This window comes from Meles meles, chromosome 15, assembly GCF_922984935.1.
Source record: "Meles meles chromosome 15, mMelMel3.1 paternal haplotype, whole genome shotgun sequence".
Taxonomy (NCBI): domain Eukaryota; kingdom Metazoa; phylum Chordata; class Mammalia; order Carnivora; family Mustelidae; genus Meles; species Meles meles.
Window position 1 is genome coordinate 66,227,307 of NC_060080.1, and position 25,632 is coordinate 66,252,938.

Consider the following 25,632-nt stretch of genomic DNA (forward strand, 5'->3'; position numbering starts at 1 on the left):
CACCAAGGCGTCTGGGTAGGCTCAGTCTGTTAAGCCTCTGACTCTTGATTTCCGCTCAGGTCATAATCTTAGGGGCATGAGACTGAGCCCCACATCGGGCTCCACATTTAGTGCAAAGTCTGTTTGAGGTTCTCTCTCTCCCCCTCTCCATCGGCCCCACCCCCTTCCCACTCTCGCTCTCTTTCTCAAATAAATAAAATCTTTAAAAAAAAAAGTTGCCAAAAACCAGTAACATCCTTAAGCTGATCAGTAGAATGGGTACATATTTTGTGAAATATTCCTGCAATGGACTACTATACAACAGGGGTCAGCAAACCTCTCCCGCAAAGTGCTAGGTGGTAAATACTTTCCACGTGGAGAGCCTCTGATCTCTATTACAGTTACATAAAAGTCCATTGCTTTCCTATATACTAAACATGGACAACTGTAATTTGAAACTTCAAAACAATACCATTTACAGTAATGAAATATTCTGTGTTCATGGATTTAGAAGACTTGATTTCATTTCCTTAAGACATCAGTTCTTCCCAACCTGATCTATAGGTTCAATGGCATCCCAATCAAAATCCAGCCAACTCTTTTGTGGACATCAACAAATAGTTTCTAAAGTTTATGTGAAAAAGAAGACCCAGAAGAGCCAACACAACCCTGAAGAACAAAATTTAGGGACTCACAAAACTCAGCTTCTATAATCACAAGGCTATAGTAGTCAGGACAGTACAGAATTAGCAAAAGGACAAACATATAGATCAATGTAACAGAATAGAGAGCTTGAAGATACATCAATAGTCAATTGATTCTTGACAAGAAGCGATGGTAATAGTGCTTTCAACAAATGGTGCTATCTGTATGCAAAAAAAAAAAAAAAAAGAAAGAAAGAAAGAAAAAGAAAAGAAAAAAGAAAAAGATTCTAACCTTAAACTTTTCACAAAAAATTAATTCAAAATGGATCCTATATACAAATGTGAAAGTAAAAAACCCCTAGAAGATAACATAGGAGAAAATCTAGGTGACCCTGGATTTGACCATGAATTGTCAGATTGTACCACCAAGAGCAGGATCCATGAAAGAAGACAAATTATGTTAGGTTTCATTAAAGCTGAAACACTGTGCTCCACGGAGGACACTGCTTAAGAAAATGAAAAAACGAGCCACAGACTGGGAGAAAACATTTGCAAAACACCTATTGGTAAAGGAACTGTATCCAAAATATGCAAAGAACCCTTAAAAATTAAAAAATAAGACAATTCAGTTAGTAAAATGGGCAAAAGATCTCAACAAACCTCTCACCAGAGACTTACGAGTGGCCAACACAGAAAAAATGTTCAACATCTTTGTAAATAAAGCATACATACAGTATGGGTTCAGTTAAGCTAAACTTACCCCCAGTAACTCATGGCCTGAGACGGTATCGACTTCATTATAAAGAAAAGCTAGGGACTGATGGGGGGGGGAGCAACCCTTTAAAAAGGCAGGGCAGGGGCGTGGGAGAGTGTAGACTTACCTCAGTTTATAAAATAATTTCTGTCCATCTACCTTTCATTTATATTATGCCTGGAGAGAGATGTAGAAGGTTCACAAATGTAAATGGTGTTCATTTCTGGATAATACAGTCTTGGCTTTTTTTTTCTTTTTCTTTTTTTCCCTAATTTTCTGGGCTCCTTAGGAACTTTATTATAATGTGCCATTTTTATAAAAACAACGAAGTCATTTTTCTTGGGGGGAGGAGGTAGGCATATCACTTTTCACTTTGATATGGTTTGAAGTCTGGACTCAAGGCTCAAACTGAATTTGAGTTCAGGTCTGCCTTTGACCCAAAATAAATTCAACTGTTAACCATGACTCCACCAACTCCTCCTTTCCCATTTTTTCCCTTTAATTGTGCCATCTTCAGGCCATCTTAGATACTAGCTATCATCCAGGGAATAAATAGAGGAATTTGTCCAGCAACTGAAAGAAAATTCACCCACTAGGTAATTAGCGTCCGGATAAAGTCTTTTGCCTTTGTTACCATCGATGCTTACCTATAGTTTCGAAGTCCTGTGGCAATCAATGAAAAAATCCTAATAATTCATTAGACATTCATACCGCACCTACCAATGGAAGACATCAGTCTCAATGTTTTCTATACATGGACTCCATATTCTCAACATCCCTAGAAGGTAGAAGTTTTTACCTCCTCTTTCTACAGATAAGAAAACTGAGGCCCAGAGAGGTAAGGTAACTTGTCAGAGGCCAGACAAGTAGCAAGGAGAAGCCAAGACTCAACTTTCTCACAGGGGACCATCCTTAACTGTGTAGTCTTGCCTCAAGAGAGCGCTTGAGATCACCACGTACTGTCAGTCCAGCCCACGTCCCAAAGCCTATCCAGCCTCACTGAGCGTTATCTGCGGCTGCGTCTTGGCCTCCCACCCACCAGCCATACACTGCAGCTCGCTGTGAACCCTCCTCACCAAAATGCCAATTCAAAGCTAAGGGGTGCCCTGCCCAAACTGGGTCATACATGATCAGGTCACATTTATGAGAACATACTATTTTTGGTTTTTCTATTTTCAGTTATTGGACTGCTCCTTCTGTGTCTGAGTTGAGGCAAGAAAGAAAAAAAAAATTACTTCAACAGCAACTTTTTTATACTTGATATAAATATCTTTAATATCCAGTCATTAAAAGTGCATTAGTCTCTTTTCAAGGGGTTCCTAGAGAGCATAATAATAAAAATTTTAAGAGGCAGCTCAATCCCCATTTGGCCTAGATCCTAGAGTCTGGATAGTCAGACAAAAGTCATCTATCTCTCCTCTTCCTCCAACCTCCGAGAAAAAGGCAGTTCCTAGAAGAACTTTTGTCTGAAACACAGGTAATTTTAGCTTCAGCTCTTGGCAGCACTAAGAACCTGCTGCCAATCACAGCCAAATCTGAAGTCTGCATGGGACAAAAATGTGGGTCCCGGCGGCTACTGCGCCACCTTGCTGCCCAAGCCCCTTCAGCTTAAATCTACAAGGTGGGACGGAAATACCGGTAAATGTAAAATATTAACCTAATGTCCTCATAGCAGACAACAGGGGCCCAGACGAAGCAGTGAGCTTGAGCTGAAATTCTGGACACATGCAAGCACATTCCAATGCTTATTTCTTCTTTTTATAAACAGTAGCAACCAAGGTGATTCATTTAAGTCATCTACTGGAAAAAAAGTGTAGAGCCCTCCCCCAGACTGCAGAGTCAGTCGTAAGGTCTTCCCCTCTCATTCCCTTGATTCTGCGATGTTACAGGCTCTTTACATTCGGTTAGCAACGATTAACTTGCAGGAGGAGGCTTACGGTTCCCTAAGCTGCTGAGATTAAAATGACATAATAAGGAGCTAGGATGTGAGTGAGATGGCTTTCCAACTGTCAAACCAACACAAAACTAGGTGCACTATTATTTCCCCTCTGGAGGCAGGAAGGGACCTAGCATTTATGCCCTGCTACTCTTAACTGGTTACCCACCTGTTACAGGTAAATGGAGGCTCTGAGAAATGAAGTAAGCTGTCTCCTAGAATACGTAGCTTAGGAAGAAACTAGAACCAGAATTTGCAGAGTGTGTCTGGTTCTGAATTCGTGTCCCATCTGCCATTCAGGATGCTCTTGGGAGAATTATTGGTGGAAATGTGGGCTGCTCACTGAGGAACCCGGGAAACGTGCAGGTGCACACAAAGGAAGGTTTTTCTTGACATCTACCAGAGAGGGCTACATTTCCCACTTTCTACTTTTCTAATAGACACAACTGTATCAGCAAGATACATATCTAGAAGATTTTCCTTGTTCTCCTCCCAAATCCATGTTATATGTTCCCTTTCGGTGTGAAAGGCACAGAGAAGGATTCCTTCCCCCTGTCAGACACAAAACCACAGTAAGCTCCTCTACCCCATTATAAATAGACTGTTATTCTGCAAGAATAATTCCGGCATGGAATCACTGGTAGGGTTCAGTCATGCAGCCATCCCATAAACATTTACCCAAAGTCCTACCTATGCCCAACATCAACACGTAGGGACTAGAGATTGTTCGTCTTCAAGAAATCTGAATTAGACTTAGAAGGTAGGTGAAAAAGAAATATTAAAATGGATATAGGCTCTGGGATGCTATAGAAAGCCAACAATGGAGCTTTTAGCACAGAACGGAAAAGACAGAACACGGGCCAAGGCTCCCAGTATAGGATTCAGCTGGCAGCATCCAGAAAGTGCCTGGAAACAAGTGGCCAGTTATGACTGGAGCAACTTAGGGTGGGAATGTACTAGAGCAGGGAGAAGCAATCTCTTTGAACCATGGTTGCTTTAATTCTAACACTCCTTGTAGTATAGCACCCCTAGTTAAGATTTCGTTATTTACAATGACATCCACAGGATATTTCTTAAGTAGTTTAAAAAATAAGCAAATGGCTTGACCCACAGTCTCCAGAATAAGGAAACGCAGGAGGAAATGCACGTATCCAAAGTGAAGAAATAAAGCAGTGAACACATGAGTAAGAGAACCCGTTTCTGCAAACGCAAATCCAGATCATGGCCAACATGAGCATGAATCCTACCTCAGGGGGTTAACTCCCCCAGCGAAAACTCCTACACCACTTCCCAAAAGATGTTTGGAGCACAAGTCCATGTTGCCTTCCACTCATTCCCCTAAAGGGAACACTTACCATTATAAATGTTGACAGAAGATGAACTCTAAACTCTAGTTTTAGTTAAAGAGTTCATCTAAATTCAGAAGTCCCAAGGAAGAGCGGTCATCTCTAACTCAATGCCCTCGGGGACAGTCAGGTAACAGAAATCAGTAAAGCAGTCTGGACACAATGTAATAGGGAGTGAAGAGAACAGCAAACAGAATCAGTCTGCTCCCTCTGTTGCTTTCAAAACATAGTTGCCAATTTTTGTATCATTAGCCTACTAAGAGGTGAGTATCTGGCCCTTCCTTCTCTTTCCATCGTGGTGGACTTGAGATTGCTCAAGCCAATAGAATACAAGAAAGTGACACAGCACCATCTCTAAGGCTAGGTCTCGAGAGGCCCTGTGGCTCTTGTCTTGTCCAGCTTCACCTTGGATCACAGAGTCCCCACGTTGGAAGGCTGCCATGTTGCAGAACGCGCCTAGAAAGAACACATGTAAAGTCTGGACAGTGTATACTGATTTGGGGGATTCCTAAGGAGCCCCGAGCTTTCCTGGCCCAGGCACACATGTAAATTTACTACTCCTCCAGGTGATTCTGGCTCCCCAAATTTAAGTCACCCCAGCTGACGCCCTAGCCACTATGGACTAGAAACAAACCATGCCCACCATGCCATGTGTTCTTTCTAGGCTCTGTTCTCACTGACGCTGACCTGAGAGTGAGCAAGGCCAGTGTCTGGAGATCCTCCCATTAATTAAAATTAGTCAGAAGCTTAATTTGTAGGGGACTTTCTCAATTGCTAAAACACTAGGTATGCCAAACAAAACATGATTAGGATGGGATTTAGTCCTCGGTCCACCAGCTTGCAACTCTTCAGGTAGTATATAGATTCTACATAGAGGCCAAGAGAGGCACCCTTGATGGCAGCCACTTTCAAAGCGCACACAGGCAGTGGTTCAGACCACCTCGCCATCACCCCTTGCCACCAGACCAGCTGTGGCTGCTGCTTTTCCTTGGGGAACACCAGGCAATAGTCAACTCGAGGAAAGGCCGAGCAATTCCCCAGAAATATTCCTAAAAAACACTCCCGGATTTTCTTTGGTTTTCAGTCCCCAATGGATTAGGTCCTAGGCTAATACCTCAAGCCACGATGAGGACAACAAAAGACAAATACAAGTCTGGAAGTCATAAATAGGAGCTCAAGGTTCCCTCCTGGGATCCAAGACCCACAGAGCTGACCAGGAATTCAGGGGTGGAAACAAAGGTGAGCAGGGAGGATACCACAGCAACTCAATAAAAAATAAATGTTTAAATGAATGGATGGATAAGGAACCATTTCAACAGATGACTTGTCTAACCTTCCCTTACACTGCATTCTGGCACCTCCAAAAACACAAAGCCACAACCTAATCTAAGTTCACGTAATGTCTAGAAGTTGCTAAGTCCCTAAAATAGAAATGACCAATTCTCCCAAGTTTCTGTACGTGTTGGGGACCAACCACTACAGTTACTTCATTACAATTCACTATAGATTAAAACCTCTGCTCAAAATAAAAGTATTAACCTGAAAAGGCCATTCTTATTTAAACTACTTAGTAGGGAGTCTTGTATCTAAGCCAGCATTGAGTTTCCAAAGAAAGAAAAGAACAGACTCTTATTTGCATCTTTGTAATTTTTACAAAGTATCACCCAGGCCTAAATTAATCTTGCAAGTGACTATGGTTTTGTTTGTCTGTTTTAATTTTCTTTATAAGAAGCAAAGAAAAAAAGTCACATGAGACTAGGCAAGAATATTTACTTTCAGATAGGTTGCATTCAACAAATTAGCATTCTATTTACTTTCTGTGAAATCACTGTACCACAGCCATCTGCAGGAGTGAGTTAGGATATAATTACCCTATCAGGACTGAATATTAAAGATGACTTGGATATGAACTCAGATTGCAAAGTCAAAACCACCACCATTCTGTGAGCTGGTCAGGTGGCCTTCAGAGAATTACGGCTCAAAAGGGCCAGACTCTAACACTGTGGCCTAAAGATCTTTCCCCTTCTTTTCTGCCTGCATTAGACCCCATGCACAAGAAAGTCCTTAAAACAGGTGAAAAATACCAGTTATCTCCAGTCTGGGTTATAAATGAGGAATTTTTGAGATTTGATATGGGATACCAAAGAAATGCCAGTTTCTTCAGTATTTAGGAGTGGAGGCAAGACCATGAAGTGCCAAGAGTGGACAAGCAGATGGGAGGAAACACCCTGGAGACCAAGAGCCAAGGCTGCCAGCTGTCCGAACAAAGTTCCTCTCTCCTCCGTATCCCTTTTGTCACACGTTCTAGGCGAGGCTGGAGGAGAGCAATGTGGGAAAACCTGCTGGTCATCTCGAAGCCTATAAAAATCACTGTGAAAGCTTCTGAGTCAAGCTGAGCTCAAGAACATTGCTTGACTTCACAGCAAGGGCTTCACCATGAGCCCAATAAATTCTAAAATTCTATGAATCAATCCAGGCTGGTCTTGATGTACATTAATCCAGGATTCCGGGAGCAGTGACAGCAGGGAAGGCAAAGGACCCAGTGTTGCTGTAACGTATCCCGCTGCTTCCAGACACTCTGCGACAGTGAAGCTGTATCTTTGGTGATCTCAGGTAACTGTTGGTAAGAGATGAGGCATATGTTTGCGTGTACATGTGTGTGTAAAATGGACAGGAAACACCCAGAACCAAATTTCATTTTATAGATAAGAGTAGCAATTTTATTTTTTCTGAGCTAATAACATTTAGTATCTTGAATACTATTAAAAACTATCTGTTGGGGCACGTGAGTGGTTCAGTCATTTAAGTGTCCCACTCTTTTTTGTTGTTGTTGTTAAGATTATTTATTTATTTGACAGAGAGAGAGAGAGAGATGTCACAAGTAGGCAGAGAGGCGGCAGAGAGAGATGGGGAAGCAGGCTCCCTGTCGAGCAGAGAGCCCGATGCGGGGCTCCATCCCAGGACCCCAAGATCATGACCCAAGCCGAAGGGAGAGGCTTAACCCACTGAGCCACCCAGGCGCCCCTAAGCATCCCACTCTTGATTTGGTCTCGGGTCACGATCTCAGGGGCCTGGTATGGAGCTCCATGGTCGAGCTCCCTGCTCAGTGGGGAGTGAACTTGAGGGTTCTCGCTCTCTGCCCCTCCCCTGCAACATTTGTGTGCATGCATATGTGCACATACTCTCTCTCTCAAATAAATAAATCTTAAAAAAAAAAAAAAAACCGAGCTTTTAAATAAAACTTCCTATAAAGAACTCCTATAAGACAGGCAATTAAAGGAAACTCAAACTCAACCTTTTCAAAAAGGAACCTCACTGAGGTCACGATAAAGTTCACATTCACCTAATTAAGCTATTAAAATGGAAATTCTGCCCAGATATTTCCATAACAAAGAAAGGAAAAGGGAAGGTGCAATAGGAAACAACTATGTGTTTGGTGGCTTCAAGGATAAACATTGTTATACTTATGTACCAAATTTTGTTACTTTAAGAAAAAAAAACAACATTAAAAATTATCAGCACCTGGGCACCTGGGTGGCTCATTCAGAGCCGAAGTGTCTGCCTTCAGCTCAGGTCATGATCCCAGGGCCCTGGGATGGAGACCCAGTTGGGCTCCCTGCTCTGTGGGAAGCCTGCTTCTCCCTCTCCCACACCCCCTGGTTCTGTTCCCTCTCTTGCTGTGTCTCTCTGTCAAATAAATAAAAATCTTTAAAAAAAATTATCAGCACCTAAGCAGTTATAGGTAGAGGTCAGTAAAAGCTGGGTTTCCTTTACAGAATATCTATTTTGTTTCCTCTCCAGCCACAGAAGGCACCACAAAACAAAAACACGTGGTGGAGACCAAGGAGGAGAACCTAAATGTCCATGACTTCGAAGATGTGCCAATTTGAATGTCTGCCACGGATAAAGAAAATCCCCATGCCTACAAGTTACATTAAATCCCCACACCTGTCCTTACAGATGTGACCAAGTACACACACTGGGTGACGAGAAGAACCCAGAAACGGTGTTGGGGGGACCATCTATACACTGGTCCAGAAATCTGGCTGGTGGGTCCAAATGTTCGCTTTTGGTATCTCTGGGTTGGACCAAATATATTCCAATTTTATAAAGTCAAATCCATTCAAGTAAAAGCTAAGTGTGAACAAAGCAGGTGACAGTAGGGTTGCCCCGGCTGAAGGGTGTCAGTGGTTGGGGTGAAAGGGGTGCAGAGCCTGTCTATTCCCCCTCGGTCGCTTCAGCCTTCTCTCAAAGAGGCTCCACAGACCTGCTAGGGCTTTGAAAGTGATCTGAGACCTAGCATACAACACCACAGGCTAAACATGAGGTCACAATACCAAAGTGGAAAAACATCAAAATGAATGAAATACAAAGGCTAGATTACGTTAATTTTCCTATCTCGACTAACCAAAGGGTCAACACACTTCCAGATAATTTTTCTCTCTTTATTGTTTTAACAGAATTAGTTTAATGATTTTTTATTTAGCGCTTTCTGGCTTCCAGGCAACTGGGCCATATTTTCCCCCAAATCTTATAACATCTTCATTACTGACTCAGAAGATAGTGGTCAGAAGATGGATTTTCTTAACTGATAACATTCACTGTAAAACTCCTCCACTAAAAAGAAGTAGTAATTCAGCATAACCTTCCATAGAAAAAGACAAAATAATGGAAGAGCTTTCTATGAGGGCATAAATCTGCATATATAGAGCTTCGGTCACCGTAAGACCACTTAGCCCATGAACACTTAATAAAAGGAATAAAAACCATTAGAATTAAACTGAGTTATAAAATCCCAACAAGAGTTTTGTTTTGTTTTCAAGCTAACAAACCAGCTTTCTAAGTCCACTTAGTTACAATGTCTAGAGAATGAAGAACATGTGATGTTTCTCCCCATTTGGACAGGAACCCTGCCAGTAGAAGGACCCATGCACAACATTTAATACTGTCTAGCCCCTATTTACTTCCTTAAAACGATCCGCCACATTCTAAGAACGACACCAGCACAGATCTACTCACGTCTTCATCATCTCTCCAACACTGTTTGCTCAATTTCATCTATCCAGACAACACTCCCTCACCCCCGCCATCTCGTGCCTGCTTGGCCAGATCCCAAGCTCTCCCTAGGACTCAAGCTCACAATCACCCTCTGGAGGCGGCCAGTGCTGGCAGGGCAGCCCACAAGCCATCTCTCAGGCCCACAAAGACCTATGGCACCAAGAGTTCATTCTGTTTGGTTCTTAGTCATACACCTTCACAGTCACTTCCACCCTTCCTTTATGGACGTGTCAGAATTCCTAGCATGAAGGGGCGGTGGGTCACTTTCCCGCTCTACCTCACCCATTATCACCATGTTGCACCCACACGAAACACACAATCGCTGTTGAACCCATGTGCATGCTATTCCCCACCATCTTCCATCTACACACGCAACAGTGCAGAACTATACAAAGTGAGTAAGCCATGAACGGAATTTGTCTTTCTACTGCCACCCACGCTCATGAGTCTTCCATCAACTCATGTTTTCCCTGTCATTTGTTTGTTTTACTATGTTGTTTATCACAGGACACACTCTGATTAGCCTTTAATTTGTTGTAATAAATCTCTATTATCCCTGGCATTGCTTATTTCTTGTAGCTGCCTGATGAGTCAAGGCAATGATTTACAATGAAATTGCTGTAGATTTTTGCCCTTCCCCAAACTTAACGTTACCCTCCCGATTTCATTCAAGAGCCTGACTCAACTCAAACACCAGCTATAAAGTGGAAGGATTAAAATGAAGGAGAAAAGGTCTTCATTCTGTCCAGAGATTTCAGAAAAAGACCACTGAAATCCAGTCAGATGGGGCATAACCTCACGTGAAGAGCCTGTTGTCACGGACTGGTCATTGGTTTACTCTCTTGGAAACTCTAGTTGACCGCCATACTCTTCCACCCGGGGCAGAGATAGCAAAGAAACTTGAGGAAAAATCCAGTCTATTGTAGAGTAGAAAATGAAATCCTTCATCCTGACTTTCTAGAGCACTAGTCCACTAAGCAGCGAGAGAAAACATGTAAGAATCCAACAGAAGGCACGTGATTCACACACAGCCGTTCCCCGCTGGAGACCCTCCTTAGCAGGAGAAACCAGAGATCAGGAGACTTTACAAAGCCCAACTGCACAAAGCCCAAGTCACCTCCACGATAGCCTCTTTAGCTCCTTGTTCACCAAGTTGTTCAGACTCCTCAGTGTGGCCACTTCAAAGGGGATGGGTCCGTTTTGACATTGCTAGGAGAATTTCTGCAACCCTGACAAGGGCCCTACAAGGCATAAGGAATGATGCTGAGAGCACATTAGCTCAATGGTCCTCAAGCTGTGCCGTGCACGGTGAAGTTTCCTCTTGAACAAAGATGCCCTCTTGGATACCATCCTCACTGCTCTCAGTTAGGAGCCCGGCCCCAGCAGCACAACCACTGGAGGAAGACGGGTGGGGCAGCAGACGGAGAAGGGAACCCCCAATCTAAGCTGACCAGCCCCGCAGGCTGATGGATCCTTTCTTCCTGTCCTGGGGAGAAAGGAGGCAAGAATCCGGTAGTAAGACCTGGATTGTGATTCCTGGCTTCCACTGGGTCACACAGACCGTGCCTCCGTGAAACCCCATTAACTCTGAGAATTGTTTATTTACATAATCTGGGTGAAACCGGATTTCCTGCAATAGCAGGGATAAAAATAAAGTCCCTAAATGTACTGGATACTGGAAATGTACCTGGGGTTGCACTGTTAAATCTGAACTCTGGGCTCCGCATTATTCCAAAAGAATGTTCAAGGGAGATGCAGCAATACAATCTTGCCAGCTGTTTCCTTTGGGAGAAAGGCTGACCTTTAGTAAATAAATTTGTCTCCTGCTCTAAATGTCCAAATGATCTTCTAGGAGATGATGGTGTTAGATGAGGATTATTACTTTAGAATCCCCTCCTTAAAAAAGTAAAAAGTTGGCAATTCCAAGTTTATTTTTAGGTCTTATGTATCTGGAAAATTTAAATTCTGGGACTATGGACTACAAGTTCTCTATTGGGAGCCCCTCACTTGAGGGAGAAATTATTTTGCCCACAGAAGTCGGTGGTGGACTAAAGGTCACATAGCAAAAAAGTAGCAAAGTCAATTCTATATAGCTGAATCAGAAGCTAGGCAATTGATGTCTTTATTTAATTTTTAATTTATACTGAATTTGTGGGGACTTCTACAATCCAGGGAACTCCATGTGAATGACTTTGAGGTCATTTTCTCTATGGGTAGCCTTATGTAACTGGCTCTCTTCCAATTTTTCTTTTAAATTCTTTTGAGGATAATTGACACACGATGTTAACATTAGTTTCAGAGGTACAACACGGCAATTCAACTTCTCCATACATCATGCTCTGTTCCCCCCGAGCACGGCTGTCACCGTAGAGCAACGCTATTCCAACCCCACTGATTGTACTCCCTCTGCTGTACTTCTTGTTCCCAGGACTTATTCATTCGTAACTGGAAGCCTCTATGCCTCCCCCCACTGCATCCATTTGGTCCATCCTCCCATCTGCCCTTCCCCCTGGCAACCACCCATTTGTTCTATCTATAATTCTGGTTTTTGTAGATTCATTTGTTTTGTTTCAGATTCCACATATGAAGTATCTATTTGTCTGTCTGACTTACTTCATTTCCACACGTTTTCAACAGTGGTGGCACCAATTTACATCCCCACCAACAGTGCACGAGGCTTCTTTCCTCACATCCTTGCCAACACCTGCTAGTTCTTGTCGTTTTGACACTAGCCATTCTGACAGGTGTGAGGGGACATCTCACTGTGGTTTTGATTGGCAGTTGCCTGACGAGTGAGGCTGAGCATTCTTTTAGGTGTCTTGATGCCTTTTAAGAGGGTAGTGCATTGCACTCTAACTCCATGAGAGATTTTATTTTTAAGGGTTTTTAGATACATTTTGGAAGACCTATCATTTCTACTCACACTTAAAATAGAATTTGGCTAAAGAAGGTTTATAGAGTTGTTTTGCTGCTGTAAAGCTTTAAATCAACTTTAAATGCCATACACCAAGGATCAATATTTGCCAATTTAAGGATGGTCATCTATGTATTACTTTAATATATGGGTGAAATCCAATAGATACCTACAAGTAGAAAAATAACCAAATTAGCCTTGTGAATAGGTGTGATAGTACAGCTTAGCTCTCTTTTTAAAATGAATGCCTCTTGTATAAACAGCTATAGACTCTGGTGAGAAAAAGGTTTCCATCAAAGACAGATTTATGTACTAGACCAACCAGCCCCAAAGTAGGCCATTTGGAGAATGCGCCCGGTCAAGCCAAAGAGATTAAGGGTGATAACCTCGTGGCACAGAGTGTTACGGCAAGAAGGACTAAAGTACTGGTCTTCAGTGTGAGTGTTCAAGGGACACTATAAAAACAGACAATTTTCAAGCCTGCTCTTCAGCAGATTTTGAAAAGCTTGCTGGTGCTAAACGGTTTCTCATGAGCATCATAATGCTGCGGCAGCGGTTCATGGCAAGCCACCTGGATAACATTGCTTTCTAGACCCCTAACTGATCCTAATGCTAAATGTACTCTCTTCCAAAGTAGCCTCACATGTCAAACATGCAGATAAATTCAGGCAGATCCCCCCATGGCTCCATGACCAGGACAACTTTGGTTGGTCCCCGGAATAAGCCCTGTCCAGCAACATTTAAGACAGGTGCCTGTTAACGACATGTGCTACCAAACAGACCCTTGAATCTTCATGGCCTTGACCCTTACACCGCCTTTGTCTGCTAGTTCCTGCTCTTTCTTACCCTAAGTTGACCCTTGACTCACTTTCCTGGGAGCAGCATTTAATCCATCATCTGCAGGTAAGACTATTAACTTGCCTTGCAAGGTCTTCTTACTCTGGGTGAACTGGCACTTGCTGTCTAGGGAAAGAGAAGAGATGCTGAAGTAATGAGCATGGTTAATTTGAATTCTCAAGAGTGGTTCAGCAGACCAGGCTCCTTTGAACAGGAATCTGCAACTCAAGATATTCTGACCTTTTAAAAGCTATCAAAAGTGTAACGTAAGTGCACTCTACTTCTGCCTATAGTAGCATAAATCAGAGTAACTGGCTTAATTAGTTTTGTTTGCAGCAAGCTGAGTTATTAAAAAACACAACTCCTTGAGAGCAGTTGGTGTTGCCATCTGGCCCACCCCCTTGCTCCTGGTCTCTCTCCCTTCTGCTCCTTGCAGTCCAGAAGCTGACACTTCTCCAGACACACAGCATCTTGGCTGTGAATGCAAGTGGATGTGTGAGGACAGGAATAAGGTCAGTCCGTCGTCCCAAGAATATTTATCTGGAAGGAATATGGCCTTAAAGTGAGGAAGAGTCCATGTGGGAGGAAAAAGGACAGTAAGGTGTTAGCCTGAGGCTAGGACCAGACTACTCCTACTAAGACCACCTTTCAGGAGCCATCCACGGAGCTGTGAACCTTGTACCCCATCTGGCCTAATCAGAGGTTCCCAAGAAATAGGTACGAGCGCACCTGCTAGACCACCAAGTCTGCTAAGCCCCAGTCTGTGGATGTTCACCTTGTCTCATTCTTATCATTGCAGGGCTCTGGTTTTCAGGAATTTCCAACAGCATTGGAGGAAGAATGGTTCTCTAGTCCCCTTAGGATCTTCACTATCAACATTACCCCTACTTCGAGTGGCCTCAAAGTCTGTAAGATTAAAGGTCTTCCTTATAAAATGAATTCTGTGCCCTGTGAGTCAGCTTGATTTTAGCCTTCTGCTAACTGGCCACTGGCTTTGGAGAATTCATTGAACTTCTCTTAGAAGTCAACTTTCTCCTTCAAAAATGGGAAAGTTGAACCAGATAAAATACAGAGTACTTTACAGATTTAAATTCTAGGATTCTGACTTCCTGAACTAAATACAACCACACTGTCCCAATTTCTTTCTATTTGTCAGCATGAAGATATCCATTCTCAATCAAAAACATACATGTGTGTATATGTGTGCATACATTTCCATGTGTTCATTTACATGCAAATTCATCTAATTAGTTTTTTTTTTTACTGGCAGCACACACCACACCCCCACATACAATTCATGCTTCTCATCATTTATGAACCAACTAGCAACTATGGGCATTCAGGGAGCTGTAGTCTTACACAATCCAAATCAGGGATTTCTTGTAAAAGCAAAAAGACCCTCTAACAATTGGAAGGAAGGAGATGCCTGGGTGGCTCAGTCGATTAAGCATCTGCTTCCGGAACGGGCCATGATCCCAGGGTCCTGGGATGGGAGCCCCACATGGAACCTCATATTGGGCTCCCTGCTCAGCAGGGAGCCTGCTTCTCCCTCTGCCCTGCTCATGCTCACCCTCTCACATGCTCCCTCTCAAAAAAAAAAAAAAAAAAAATCTTAATGCAATAATGAACACACCGAACTAGAAAAGTCATCTCACTGAGGAAGCATCAGAGACTTTGAGTTTGTGGCCAAAAGTTAACCAAAACGTTCAATCCCTCAGCTGTATTAGCCGGCAAAACTAGTGCTGTAAATATCTTGTTTGCAAGGTTTTTTAAAGATTTTGTTTATTTGACAGACAGTGAGAGAGGGAGAAGCAGGCTTCCTGCCAAGCAGGGAGCCCGATATGGGGGTCATCCCAGGACGCTGGGATCATGACCTGAGCCGAAGGCAGACACTCTAGCCACCCAGGCGCCTTTATCTGCAGGGTTTTAGAATGTAAAGATTCACCCCTTTCTTTTATGTACCTGAAAATGAAAGTGAAGGGGTATAAAAATAGCCATCCAAGAGTGAAAGTCAACCCATTTAATGTTCTATTAAATATGCATACTAGAATACAAACTACAGTGTGGGTATGGGCACGAATACAAAAAACTGAAATAGTCTGAGAATCACCGGACCCAACGCTTCTCCCTAATATATCCTGTCTTACAGAAAGACCTACATAAGGATCTGAAGGAAAAAAACCTAAAGTATTATTGAAGTTTTCCCTTACCTGGTAATTAAATCAATGCCTAGTTCCAATCCATATCCAAGACCACATCCCAAGACCTTCCATCACTTTCCATTAGGATTCAGGTACAGAAGCTCTATACTATCCCTCTTTGTTAGGCGAGAACTGTAAATGACCACCCAGCCATGTGTGAATAACCCAGTTCCTGTCTTTTATCTTAAGGACAAACCAGTATTGCCTTCCTAAGAGTGATAATGTAACTTGCGGATTTCTCTGCCACTTTCTCTAACACCTCTGCCTCTCTCCTCTTAAGGATGCCCTATCTCAGAAAGAGAAACCACTTTTTCTATCAGAAACATGAACAGCACTCTCAAGATGAGGCCGTTTATGTCAGGGGCAGCATAACCAGAAGCTCATTTTTCTGCAGACTAGAGACTTTTATAACAGAGCTGAGATTTCATGCCTGTATTCTCAAGTGTCCCAAGGTCTACTCTTGCTACTGAATCTCACATTTCCTACAACTCTTGAAAATCCGCTGATTTTCACAACATGAAATAGTCTTAATTTCTTATTCAGAATGTAAAATATTCTTTATTTCCTAGAATCAAATTCAAGATCATTTTTCAAATGAACAGTTTTCCCCATAAACATTATGGACTAGATAGTATTAAGATAGTATTAAGGGAAACTTGGTTGTGCCCAAGTACCCAAAAAGCAAACACTTCTGAGTTCTTATATTACAGAAATAGCAGTTATCTCAAGTATAATCAAGACCCAGAAAATAAGCCAAGAGGAGCCTTGAAAAGCCAAAGTACTTAATGATGCAGGACCCACAGACCATGCACTACAGCTCATGCATTTTACAGGCAGAAGGAGAATTTAAGGTTCTTCACTCAGATTTAAAAAACAATTGTATTCAACGTGGTTATCCACTTTCCCAAGGTATGACCAGCCAGCACAAAGAACAGAATTTAGAAACAGCAATGAGAAAGAAAGTTAAAGTCGGGCCTGCTGCGGGCAGCAAGGAATATTGCCGCGGGCAGGCGGGTGCGTGCAGTGACCGGAAATCTCTGACTTGAAAGTAAATACCGAGCAATAAAAGAATAGCCATGGGGGGCTATCCGATGTAAGCACTCATGGTTCTCTCCAACATAAGACTGTGAGGCTTGTAAGCATCAGAAGTGGCTAAAGTTCACAAAGTTTGAGAACAGCCTAAGGTCATAAGTTTGTCTGGAAAACTTACTCCATCAAGTAAACACTGGCCAATGGGATTACACAAGTAAAACTTTATTATTATTTTTAAAACTTTGCCAAAGTTTATCTTCACGTTCTTTGTTCTGACCAGTGGAGCTTGACTAAATCCCTACACCGATGCTTCCAGAATAATCTATCCTCACTGTGAGTGAATGCATAGAGCCTTCTATCAGACTCCTCCTGTGTTTGGACTCCTGTGATGCTTCTGAAAAGGTAGCCAATACTCACCATAACTTTGCACGTTTTCCTGTGTGGTTTTAAATTACTTCCGTTAAGAAAGTAAATGCATCACTAATTTAATGATTATTTTTTTCTGTTAGATCTTCTGGCAATGAACCAAAAATACAAACATTTAATTGACTTCAACGGGATCTAAAGAACATGACCGCCATCAGCTAGGAGGGGTTCGGGACTTCATAGCAACAACTGGCTTCCTCCAGTGGATGGAGGCTGGAGGCCAGATGCAGTTGACGCTGGTTTGACTAAACAGAATCAAACTGAATGTTTGCCATTGTTCAGGTACAAATTTATTTATTTACAGAAATATATACACACACATATATAGATTATAGATACAGATGCTCTCCTTTAGAAAAAGGAAAAGGGTCCCCTAGATTTAAAGAATTTTCATAGCTTTATTATTGTCAGTGGAGTTGAAAACCCTAAATTCTACCAGAAAAATACCTTTCTAAGTCATCTAGGTTTTCCAATGGTAGCTCACTTCTTAGATATTTAGCAATTTCTTAAACTACACGTCCAGTATTAAGCTTTCTATGTCATTAAACCAACACGTATTGTCATGAAAAATGCACTATGCTTCGCACACACAAGTATAGTATGATAATTGAGTCTATTTTTCAGAACTTCTTAAACTGATGTCCCGTCGAAGTGTGTATAAGGCTACCAAATTACCATACTGAAGCTTAAAGATCAAAAAACATCATCTCCTTTAACCACTTACATGTCTGTTCACGCAGGAAAACCCAACACTCTAGGGTCCTCAATTTAAATCAGTTCTGGTATTCTGTAACCGTTGAAATTTTCCTCCCCAGAGACATTTCTATTGTCCAAACTCATTCATAAATGATGTTCTGACTTTTTCTAAGCAAAATAAAAGATTTATGAGAGCAATTACTCATGCTATAGTGCCCCACTACTTAATTTACTGACAACATTGCTTCAGAGAATTCCTGCTGGGCTCTTCCACACACGGGTTATCCTCCCCCTCGTCGACAAGGTCATTTTGTGATATCAGCGTTTTTTGTTCACTCATTAATAACCTCAACAGAGAATAAGAAGAAATCTGAAAACTCAGAGTAAAACTTATGAACTGGGCGACGTGACATGTAATATCCTCGGTGGGAAATATTCATTAGCATTGCAGGCATCACACAATCTACACGCACCATCGGCATTCGCTAGAAATGGGTTGGAAATTCATGTGCTCCCCTTTTGGTTTGGATGGGAATGCTTTAAAAAGTAGTTCTGAGCTACACATATGCCAGTGTTTCCCCAAGTTAACCTAAAAATCCCATCCACCCAAAACTCAAATTTTCAACCCACACCCCAAAGGTGTTATCTGCGAACCTTGGGCTGGAGATGAGGAATGAAGTTTCACAGTACCTGCTGGGCTCAGTCCCTCTCAGGCTCCGCATTCAACAAGAGAAGGAAAGACGCTAACTTTCTTTTTCCCAAGAAACTTGGATTCCTCACGGCGTAAGGCACGTCAACCCACCTTATACAACACGCACTCACGTAAGGCAATGGCTTTCACCTGGTCTGGTCATTAGAATCAATTGAGGAGCTCTTTTGCAACACACCCAGGGCCAGACCAATTCAATACGCATCTGCCTGTGCGGCCCAGGTGCTGATGATTATTCAAAGCCCCCACAGTGATTTTAATCTGCAACCAGGTTGAAAAACATTGCTCTCTCTGAAGCAGTGGTTTTGAATCAGGGGCAATTTTACCCATTCCCTTACCCGTGGGACCATGTCTGGAGACTGCTTTATTTGCCATAACTGGGGCTTGCTCGTGGGGAGAGCCCCGTGTGCGGCCAAACCTCTTCAAATACAGAGGGCAACCTACAACCTATTACAACAAAGAATTATCTGGTCCCAATGTGAGTGATGCCACTGTTGAGAAACACTGCTCTAGAGAAGGGGGGGAGGGGGAAGAAACAGCTTGCTCTGTCTCTAGAGATACCCTCACAAAAGGAAGGAAGCTTCCTAAGAAGCTTTCAGGAGGGAGCTGAACACTCATGGACCCTGTCTGTCTCCTCATGGGGGCTCTCACTGCTAGGCTGTTGATGAAGGAGAGTGTGAAGCTACTGGTCACTAGAACATGCTCTAGGTCTGAAAAGTAAGTAAGACCCACCAAGATAGCTAAGCAATTTTTTTAGATGGACAATAAAAAAGAGAGTAACGTTTCTTCTCGTCATCTCTTCTCAGTTGCTGATAATCAGCAATATGTGCCCATAGAATTAAAATAAAGCTACTTTTATAACCTTTTCAACTGGATTCATGATGCCCAGTGGGTGAACTACTTCTATGGGCTTCTGCTCACCTGGAAGGTCAACAACAAACAGCTGTTGCTGGAAGGACCTGAGTTTTCTGCATCGCCCATGACCTGGGCTGAGGAGCTCCCTGTTAGGGCGGTCTGCCAGCTGATATCTGGAAGCAAAATGCCTTGGTTTCTCTGTGGGAGGGAACACTTTCACCTAAGAAAGTTTGAGCCAACTTTGGAATTCAATGGGATCAGGTAAGCGAATCCCCCATTCTCAAGGAGACTCTCTATTTGGGTACATGTCTGGATAATTCAACTACTTCATTTACAGATCTAGTGCACAGCAAGTGACTTGAATGAACAGACAAATGCCTTAATGCCTAGACGAAAGTGTTGAATCTACCTCCTCTTCGCACATGGAATTCTCTGCAAACTGAAAAACAGCTGAATCATAACTTCTAAAAAAGCAAATGCACTCATGAGCATGTTATTCAGCTTGGAGGGTTTTTTTTCTGTTTCGCCTCGGATTTTGTTGTTTTCCAGTCAGCTGCTACTTTAAACATGGCTATACAGTCTTAGCTTTTTTTAAGAAAGGAAAAATATCCCCAAATTCACCCTTGTATCCAGTTGGAAATAGAGCTGCTTTAACCAAAGGAAACTCTTGGGATACCCAGTTCATCAACTGCCTCCTCCATGGAGTTTATAACAAGATGTCCAAGGCACAGTCAACTAAAGCAGTAATTGTTTTCACTAATGTTCCCTTGCTGTGTGTACGTGTGTCTTTTTGGAGGAAACGTTACAAGACCGTATTCTGCCAATATGTGTTTCTTTTCATTTCATTCTGCCACAATGCAGACACACTTCCACCAGCTTTCCCTGTTTTTTCCTTCACTCAAAAACCTCCAAGTGTTCATCCAAAAACACTCATTTTCTCACACAAACTACAGATTATGACTGTACATGACTCAGCAGATCTACAATTTGGGATTTATCTTGGTATCGGTTCCTACTTGTTTCTAGGCCAATGATTCAACCAGAATGTGGGGGGATTCAAAATATGACAAGTCATGTCTTACCATCCATATCAAAAATTAATTTGTGGGGCACCTGGGTGGCTCAGTGGGTTAAGCCGCTGCCTTCGGCTCAGGTCATGATCTCAGGGTCTTGGGATCGAGTCCCGCATCGGGCTCTCTGCTCAGCAGGGAGCCTGCTTCCCTCTCTCTCTCTCTCTGCCTGCCTCTCTGCCTACTTGTGGTCTCTCTCTGTCAAATAAATAAATAAAATCTTTAAAAAAAATTAATTTGTAACGGCGGGATACATACACGCCCAAATTTATAGGCTGATGATTCATAAACGCCTCATTGTGCCACTTCATTTTCTAATTAATTATTGAAATAAAAATGCAATGCCAATGCACTACAAATATACTTTGGTGAGGACAGCAACTGCCAGAAGACTTGTCACTTAAGAATGAGAAAACCTGCCGTAAACATAAGAATTAAATACAACGTAAAAGAAAAAAAAAAGTAACTAAATACAGTGTCATTCTAAAGAATGCATCTCTGCTACACCAAACTTTTATCTAAATAAAATGGTTAAATTTTAAAAATCATTTGCCAGATCACAAAGTCTATCTGCATTCAGGCAACAATGAGCCATGATGTAATGTCATCCTCATCTAGAAATACACCTTACTTCATGCAAGGTGTTTCTTAAAAATTGCACTTGAAATCTTTTCATGTCCTTTAAAGCATGCCTTGATTAAACTAGAGGAGTTCTTTACTTAAAAGAGCACTTTGGGAAAGAAAAAAATTGTAAGTGAACTACCTGGCCCCTAAGTAATATTTTTTCTTTTTTTGGTTCCAGATACAATGTTTCCCTTAAAGAGTGTACATATTCATTTCTCATGCTCATTAAAAAGTAATGGAGAAATGGAAAAGTCATTAACTTGAACTTTCCCGTTAACCCACTGCTCCCTGAAGAACACGCTTCATGGCTAGTGGCTCACCTCATCCATGGCAATGCGACTAAAATATCTTTTCAAATGACTTTCACCTCCTGAGAGAAGTGCACAGCTGCCGCTGCCCACAGCAACCACGGCAGCTTCTGGGCCAGTTCTTGAAGGAGTGAGGGAAGGTGCAGTTAATGTAGCAAAAGCCCCAGCCAGCCAGCCAGGAGGCCTCTGCACCCAGGTCACTGGGCTTCTCCCACCTTCTGCTTTCCAGCCCAACCCCGAAAGCAGCAGCATCCCATCTTTCCCACTCTTTCCAATTCCATCTGCACATAAAAGAGCACTGGCTGCATTAGAAGCCAAGCTTCACGAGTCAATTTTCAGCACGAGGAGAAAAGGATTAGGATGAAATGGGCTCCAACAGGTAAATCGTCAGGTACAGTATTGAAAATGTACCCCTTCCCGTCACTCACTGCTCACATTGGCCACCCCCCACCACTGCTCAGAGCTGACTGTGCACGGACTCCGTAGCAGCTTTCAAATAAAGCAGACAACCTCAGGTATCTTGGATGAAAAAAACCCCCCAGTTTATAAAAACAAGCCTTTTAGTTCTAACTCAGCCATAAGTAACATGAAAGGCTTGGGGGGGGGTTGTTTGTTGGTCTTAAGAAATGATTTTTTTTCCCTGTTTTTGGAGTTCAAAGTGATTTTAGAACCAAGATACAGGAAAGTAAACCCTTTCCAAAAGGTTTAAGATCAGATTTAGGGCCGTGTCACCAAATGCAGTGGAGATTACACTTTGGAAACCAAAGGAGCGTCCAAAGACATCTGTACATTTTCAAGAAGAACCTTTAAACATTTGAGAGGCTATCTCTGGGTGTAAAAACATGTTGTTCAAAGTATGTTTCAGGGAATCTGGGAGAGGGTGGTGGGTTTTGCAAGAGTGGAAGGAAACCATTTGATGCGTTTCTCCTACAAAGGGAAGTGCCCCAACACACGGGTAAAATCCTTAAGATAAGGTAAGGCATAGCTACAGGCATTCAGGCAAGGAGCATCGAGCTTGCTGAGGGATCCATATTTCTTTTCCAACGTTCTTTATAATAAAATTCATTTCTTTATGCACTAAGCTGTCAAATGGATTCAAAAACCTCTGGGTCAACGGTTGGATGAGAACCCCTGTAGGAAACGGCACACACTAGGAAAGTACTCAAGTTCAAGACCAGAAAGCCTTAGGTTGGTTCTCTTTTTCTCTTCAATCCCTACACATCTCACCCTAACCACTCAGAGTCCCTTGGAATTATCGTTCCTCTCCTTCCCCTAACTCCTCACCCCGTCTTCGCCGGGCTTACTCGGCTGAGGACAGTACAAACCAAAACAAATCGAGGGGAGGAAACACTCGGAGCCTCGAGCCTCCCTCGGAAGCCCCGGAAGCCCCGGTTACCTCCCCTCCGCAGCCACCCCTCCATCCAGCGCCTGCACTCCTAACGTGTCTGGAAAGCCCTTCATGGCTCATAACTCTCTAGTGAGTCGCCCCAGCCAAAGCGGTTCCCCAGCACGTACTGACCCACCGTTCATGCCACTGTAGACACTCCGGTGATGGGGTGACACGTCCTCCTGCGCCTGTCTTCGGAGAGTACCCTCCCTGCTGCCTCCGCCGCTGCCTCCGCCTCCTCCGCCCGCGTGTTTGTGATCGGGGCTCCCCCCAAAATGTTGTTTGAGGTGCTCAGGGCTGGTGCCCCTGGTTCTGGGTAGATGGTCCAGGCTCCCGCCGAGGGCGTGTTTCTGCAGATGCTCGGGGCTCCCTCCGCTGTGCCTCGCGTGCTCCGGGCTGCCCCCCGGCCTGTGCTTCTGAAAGTGCTCCGGGCTCCCGCTCAGCACGTGCTTGGGCAGCGTTTCGGGGCTGCTCCCGGGGTGCGGGGGCCTTTGCTGCTCAGGACTGCCCTTGCACAAGGGTTTGTGGTGCTCGGGGCTGGGTCCTTTGAGTGCTTTGGGGTGATCCGGGGTTCCGGCGGCTCGAGGTTTCTGCAGATGCTCGGGGCTGGTGCTGCGGTGCTTGGCGCGCTCCGGACTGCCCTCGCCCCGGGGCTTCTGCAAGTGCTCCGGGCTGCCGCTGCTGGCGTGGTGCTTGTGGTGGTCCGGGCTGTCGGTGCTGCCGGTGCTGGAGGTGCTGCTGCCGTCGCCCACGTCCCGCACGTAGGGCGCGGTGGAGGCGGTGAGCTGGCACAGACTGGCCTGGCTGTCGATGGAGCAGCGGCTGCCCGCGCAGCCGGCGCCCTTCTCCTCGTCGAGCAGCACGCAGAGCTCCTTGAGCTCCATGTTCTCCTTCACCACCTCCTCCTGCTTCACCTCCAGCTCCTTCAGCTTCTGCAGGTATAAGGCCACTTCCTTGTGCATCACCCCAGCCGTGTAGCGGCCCAGTCTCTGCCACTCCCGGGACACCCTCTTGCCTTTCTGCCGGTCATCATCCAGGAAGCAGCAGAGGTCCCTCAGCTCCTGGTTGTCCTCCTGGAGTTTCTGGTTGATATCCTGAAAAGAGAGAGACAGCCATTCAAGGGCGGTCCCCAGGTGAGGCGGCCTCAGGCTCAGACCTCCCGGGAGGGAGACAGGAATTGGTGAATTCTGTGATGTGAGGGGCAGATGTGAGAAGCTGAGAGGCCGCTGATGATTGTCAAAAAAATCACAGTAATGGGTCTGGGTTATGCTCCCCACCCAGGGCTTACTTGTATTATCTCATTGGATTTTCACAAACCACTTGGGAAGTGATGATTATCACGGTTCTTTTAAAGAGGAGGAGACTGGACCTCACAAAGCTTCACTTGCCCAAGGCCAATATCCAGGGAGTAGCCACGTAATTTGCAAGAAAACCCTAAAACCAAGGATCCCCTCCCCTGCCCCACCCCCTTCCTGGAAGAAAATGGCTGCTCGGCAGCTGAGAAATGCTTAAAAGCTCTGAGGCAACAGGCCTTCCATCAGCACAAATACAACACTGCCCGGTGTTCAGCCCCCGACACGGGACCAACAGCCCCGTTCCCACAGGGGACCAGCATAGCTGGCCTCCAGCGGCATTTCTGTCCCTCACATCTGAGCCCTACTGGCATACCCCCTGCTCATCTCCCAGGCATCCCACATGAAACACGAGCAACGCCAAGCTCTTGTGAGATTTTCTTTTCTTTTTAAAAAAAAAATTCTATTTATTTATTTGAGAGAGAGAGCACAAACAGAGGGAGAGGGAGAAGCAGACTCCCTGCTGAGCAAGGAGCCCCTTGGGGGACCCAATCCCAGAACCCTGGAATCATCACGACCTGAGCCAAAGGCAGCCACTTAACCGACTGAGCCACCCAGGTGGCCCTCTTGTGGGATTTTCAAAGTCCCCTCCCCAAACTGCCCCTCTCAGCAAATGCCACTTCCACTCAACCTGCTGCTCTTCCTAAGAGCCTGTGCTTAGGCCTGGCTGCTTCTCCCTCACCTTTCACTCCTGAACTAAACAGCTCTTCTGAGCCCTACACTTCTGAGATTTAACTCATCTTGTCACTCCCATGCTTAGTATGCTAAAACCACCACACTGCCCTGAGAATAAAGTGCAGAATCCTTCAAGTCTCCCAAGACCCCAGTCCTCTTAACCCGGCCTGTTTCTCCTGCACAAATGATGGTCCGCTCACTCATTCACAAGGACTTAGTAAGCAGCTAGTATGTGCCAGGTACCAGTCCAGGCGCTAGGAATGTATCAGTGGACACCGCAGACACCTTGACATCCTACGGCTTTCATTCTGGTGAAAAAAACCAACAACGGCATGTTGTGAAAGTGCTGAGAAGAAAACTGAAGCAGGCTAAAAAATACTATTTTTTAAGAGAAGGCACCTCACTGAGAAGGAAAACATTTGAGCCAAGACTGGGTGGAATGAAGGAGCAAACATGTGAGGGAAGAGGATCGCAGGCAGAGAGAAGGGCAAGAGTTTGCCCTGAGACAAACATGGCTGATGCTGCCCTGAGACAAACATGGCTGACGCTGCCCTGAGACAAACATGGCTGATGCTGCTGTGCTTGAAGCAGGGTGAGCACAGAGAGCAGAGGTGGGAGAGGAGGTGGGAGAGAGGAGACCCAGGAGCGTGGGTGTCAGGGCTGGGTACTGCTGAGCCTCGGCAGCCACGGGATGGGCTCTGGATTGGTGGTGAGCTGAGAAGAGAGAAGTGACACAAGAGGTTCATTTTATAAAGAATCAGCATCGTTCTGTGTGGAAAACAGACCAGAGGAGGGGGGCGGTGGAGAGAAGAAAGGGAGACAAGATAAG

General features: G+C 44.1%; 1 protein-coding gene across 8 annotated transcripts in view; it reads right to left on the reverse strand.

Annotated features, from left to right (window-relative positions):
• The window catches only part of CCDC85A (coiled-coil domain containing 85A), a 197,974-nt gene that overhangs the window by 166,210 nt on the left and 6,132 nt on the right, over positions 1–25,632 (reverse strand). For all 8 annotated transcript variants that reach the window (XR_006815158.1, XM_045979926.1, XM_045979923.1 and 5 more), the window contains exon 2: positions 22,913–23,870. Coding sequence is in view for 7 of the 8 variants with exons in the window: in XM_045979926.1 (XP_045835882.1) it covers positions 22,913–23,870 (958 nt within the window). In the remaining variant the exon portion in view is untranslated. The remainder of the gene's footprint in view (positions 1–22,912; positions 23,871–25,632) is intronic.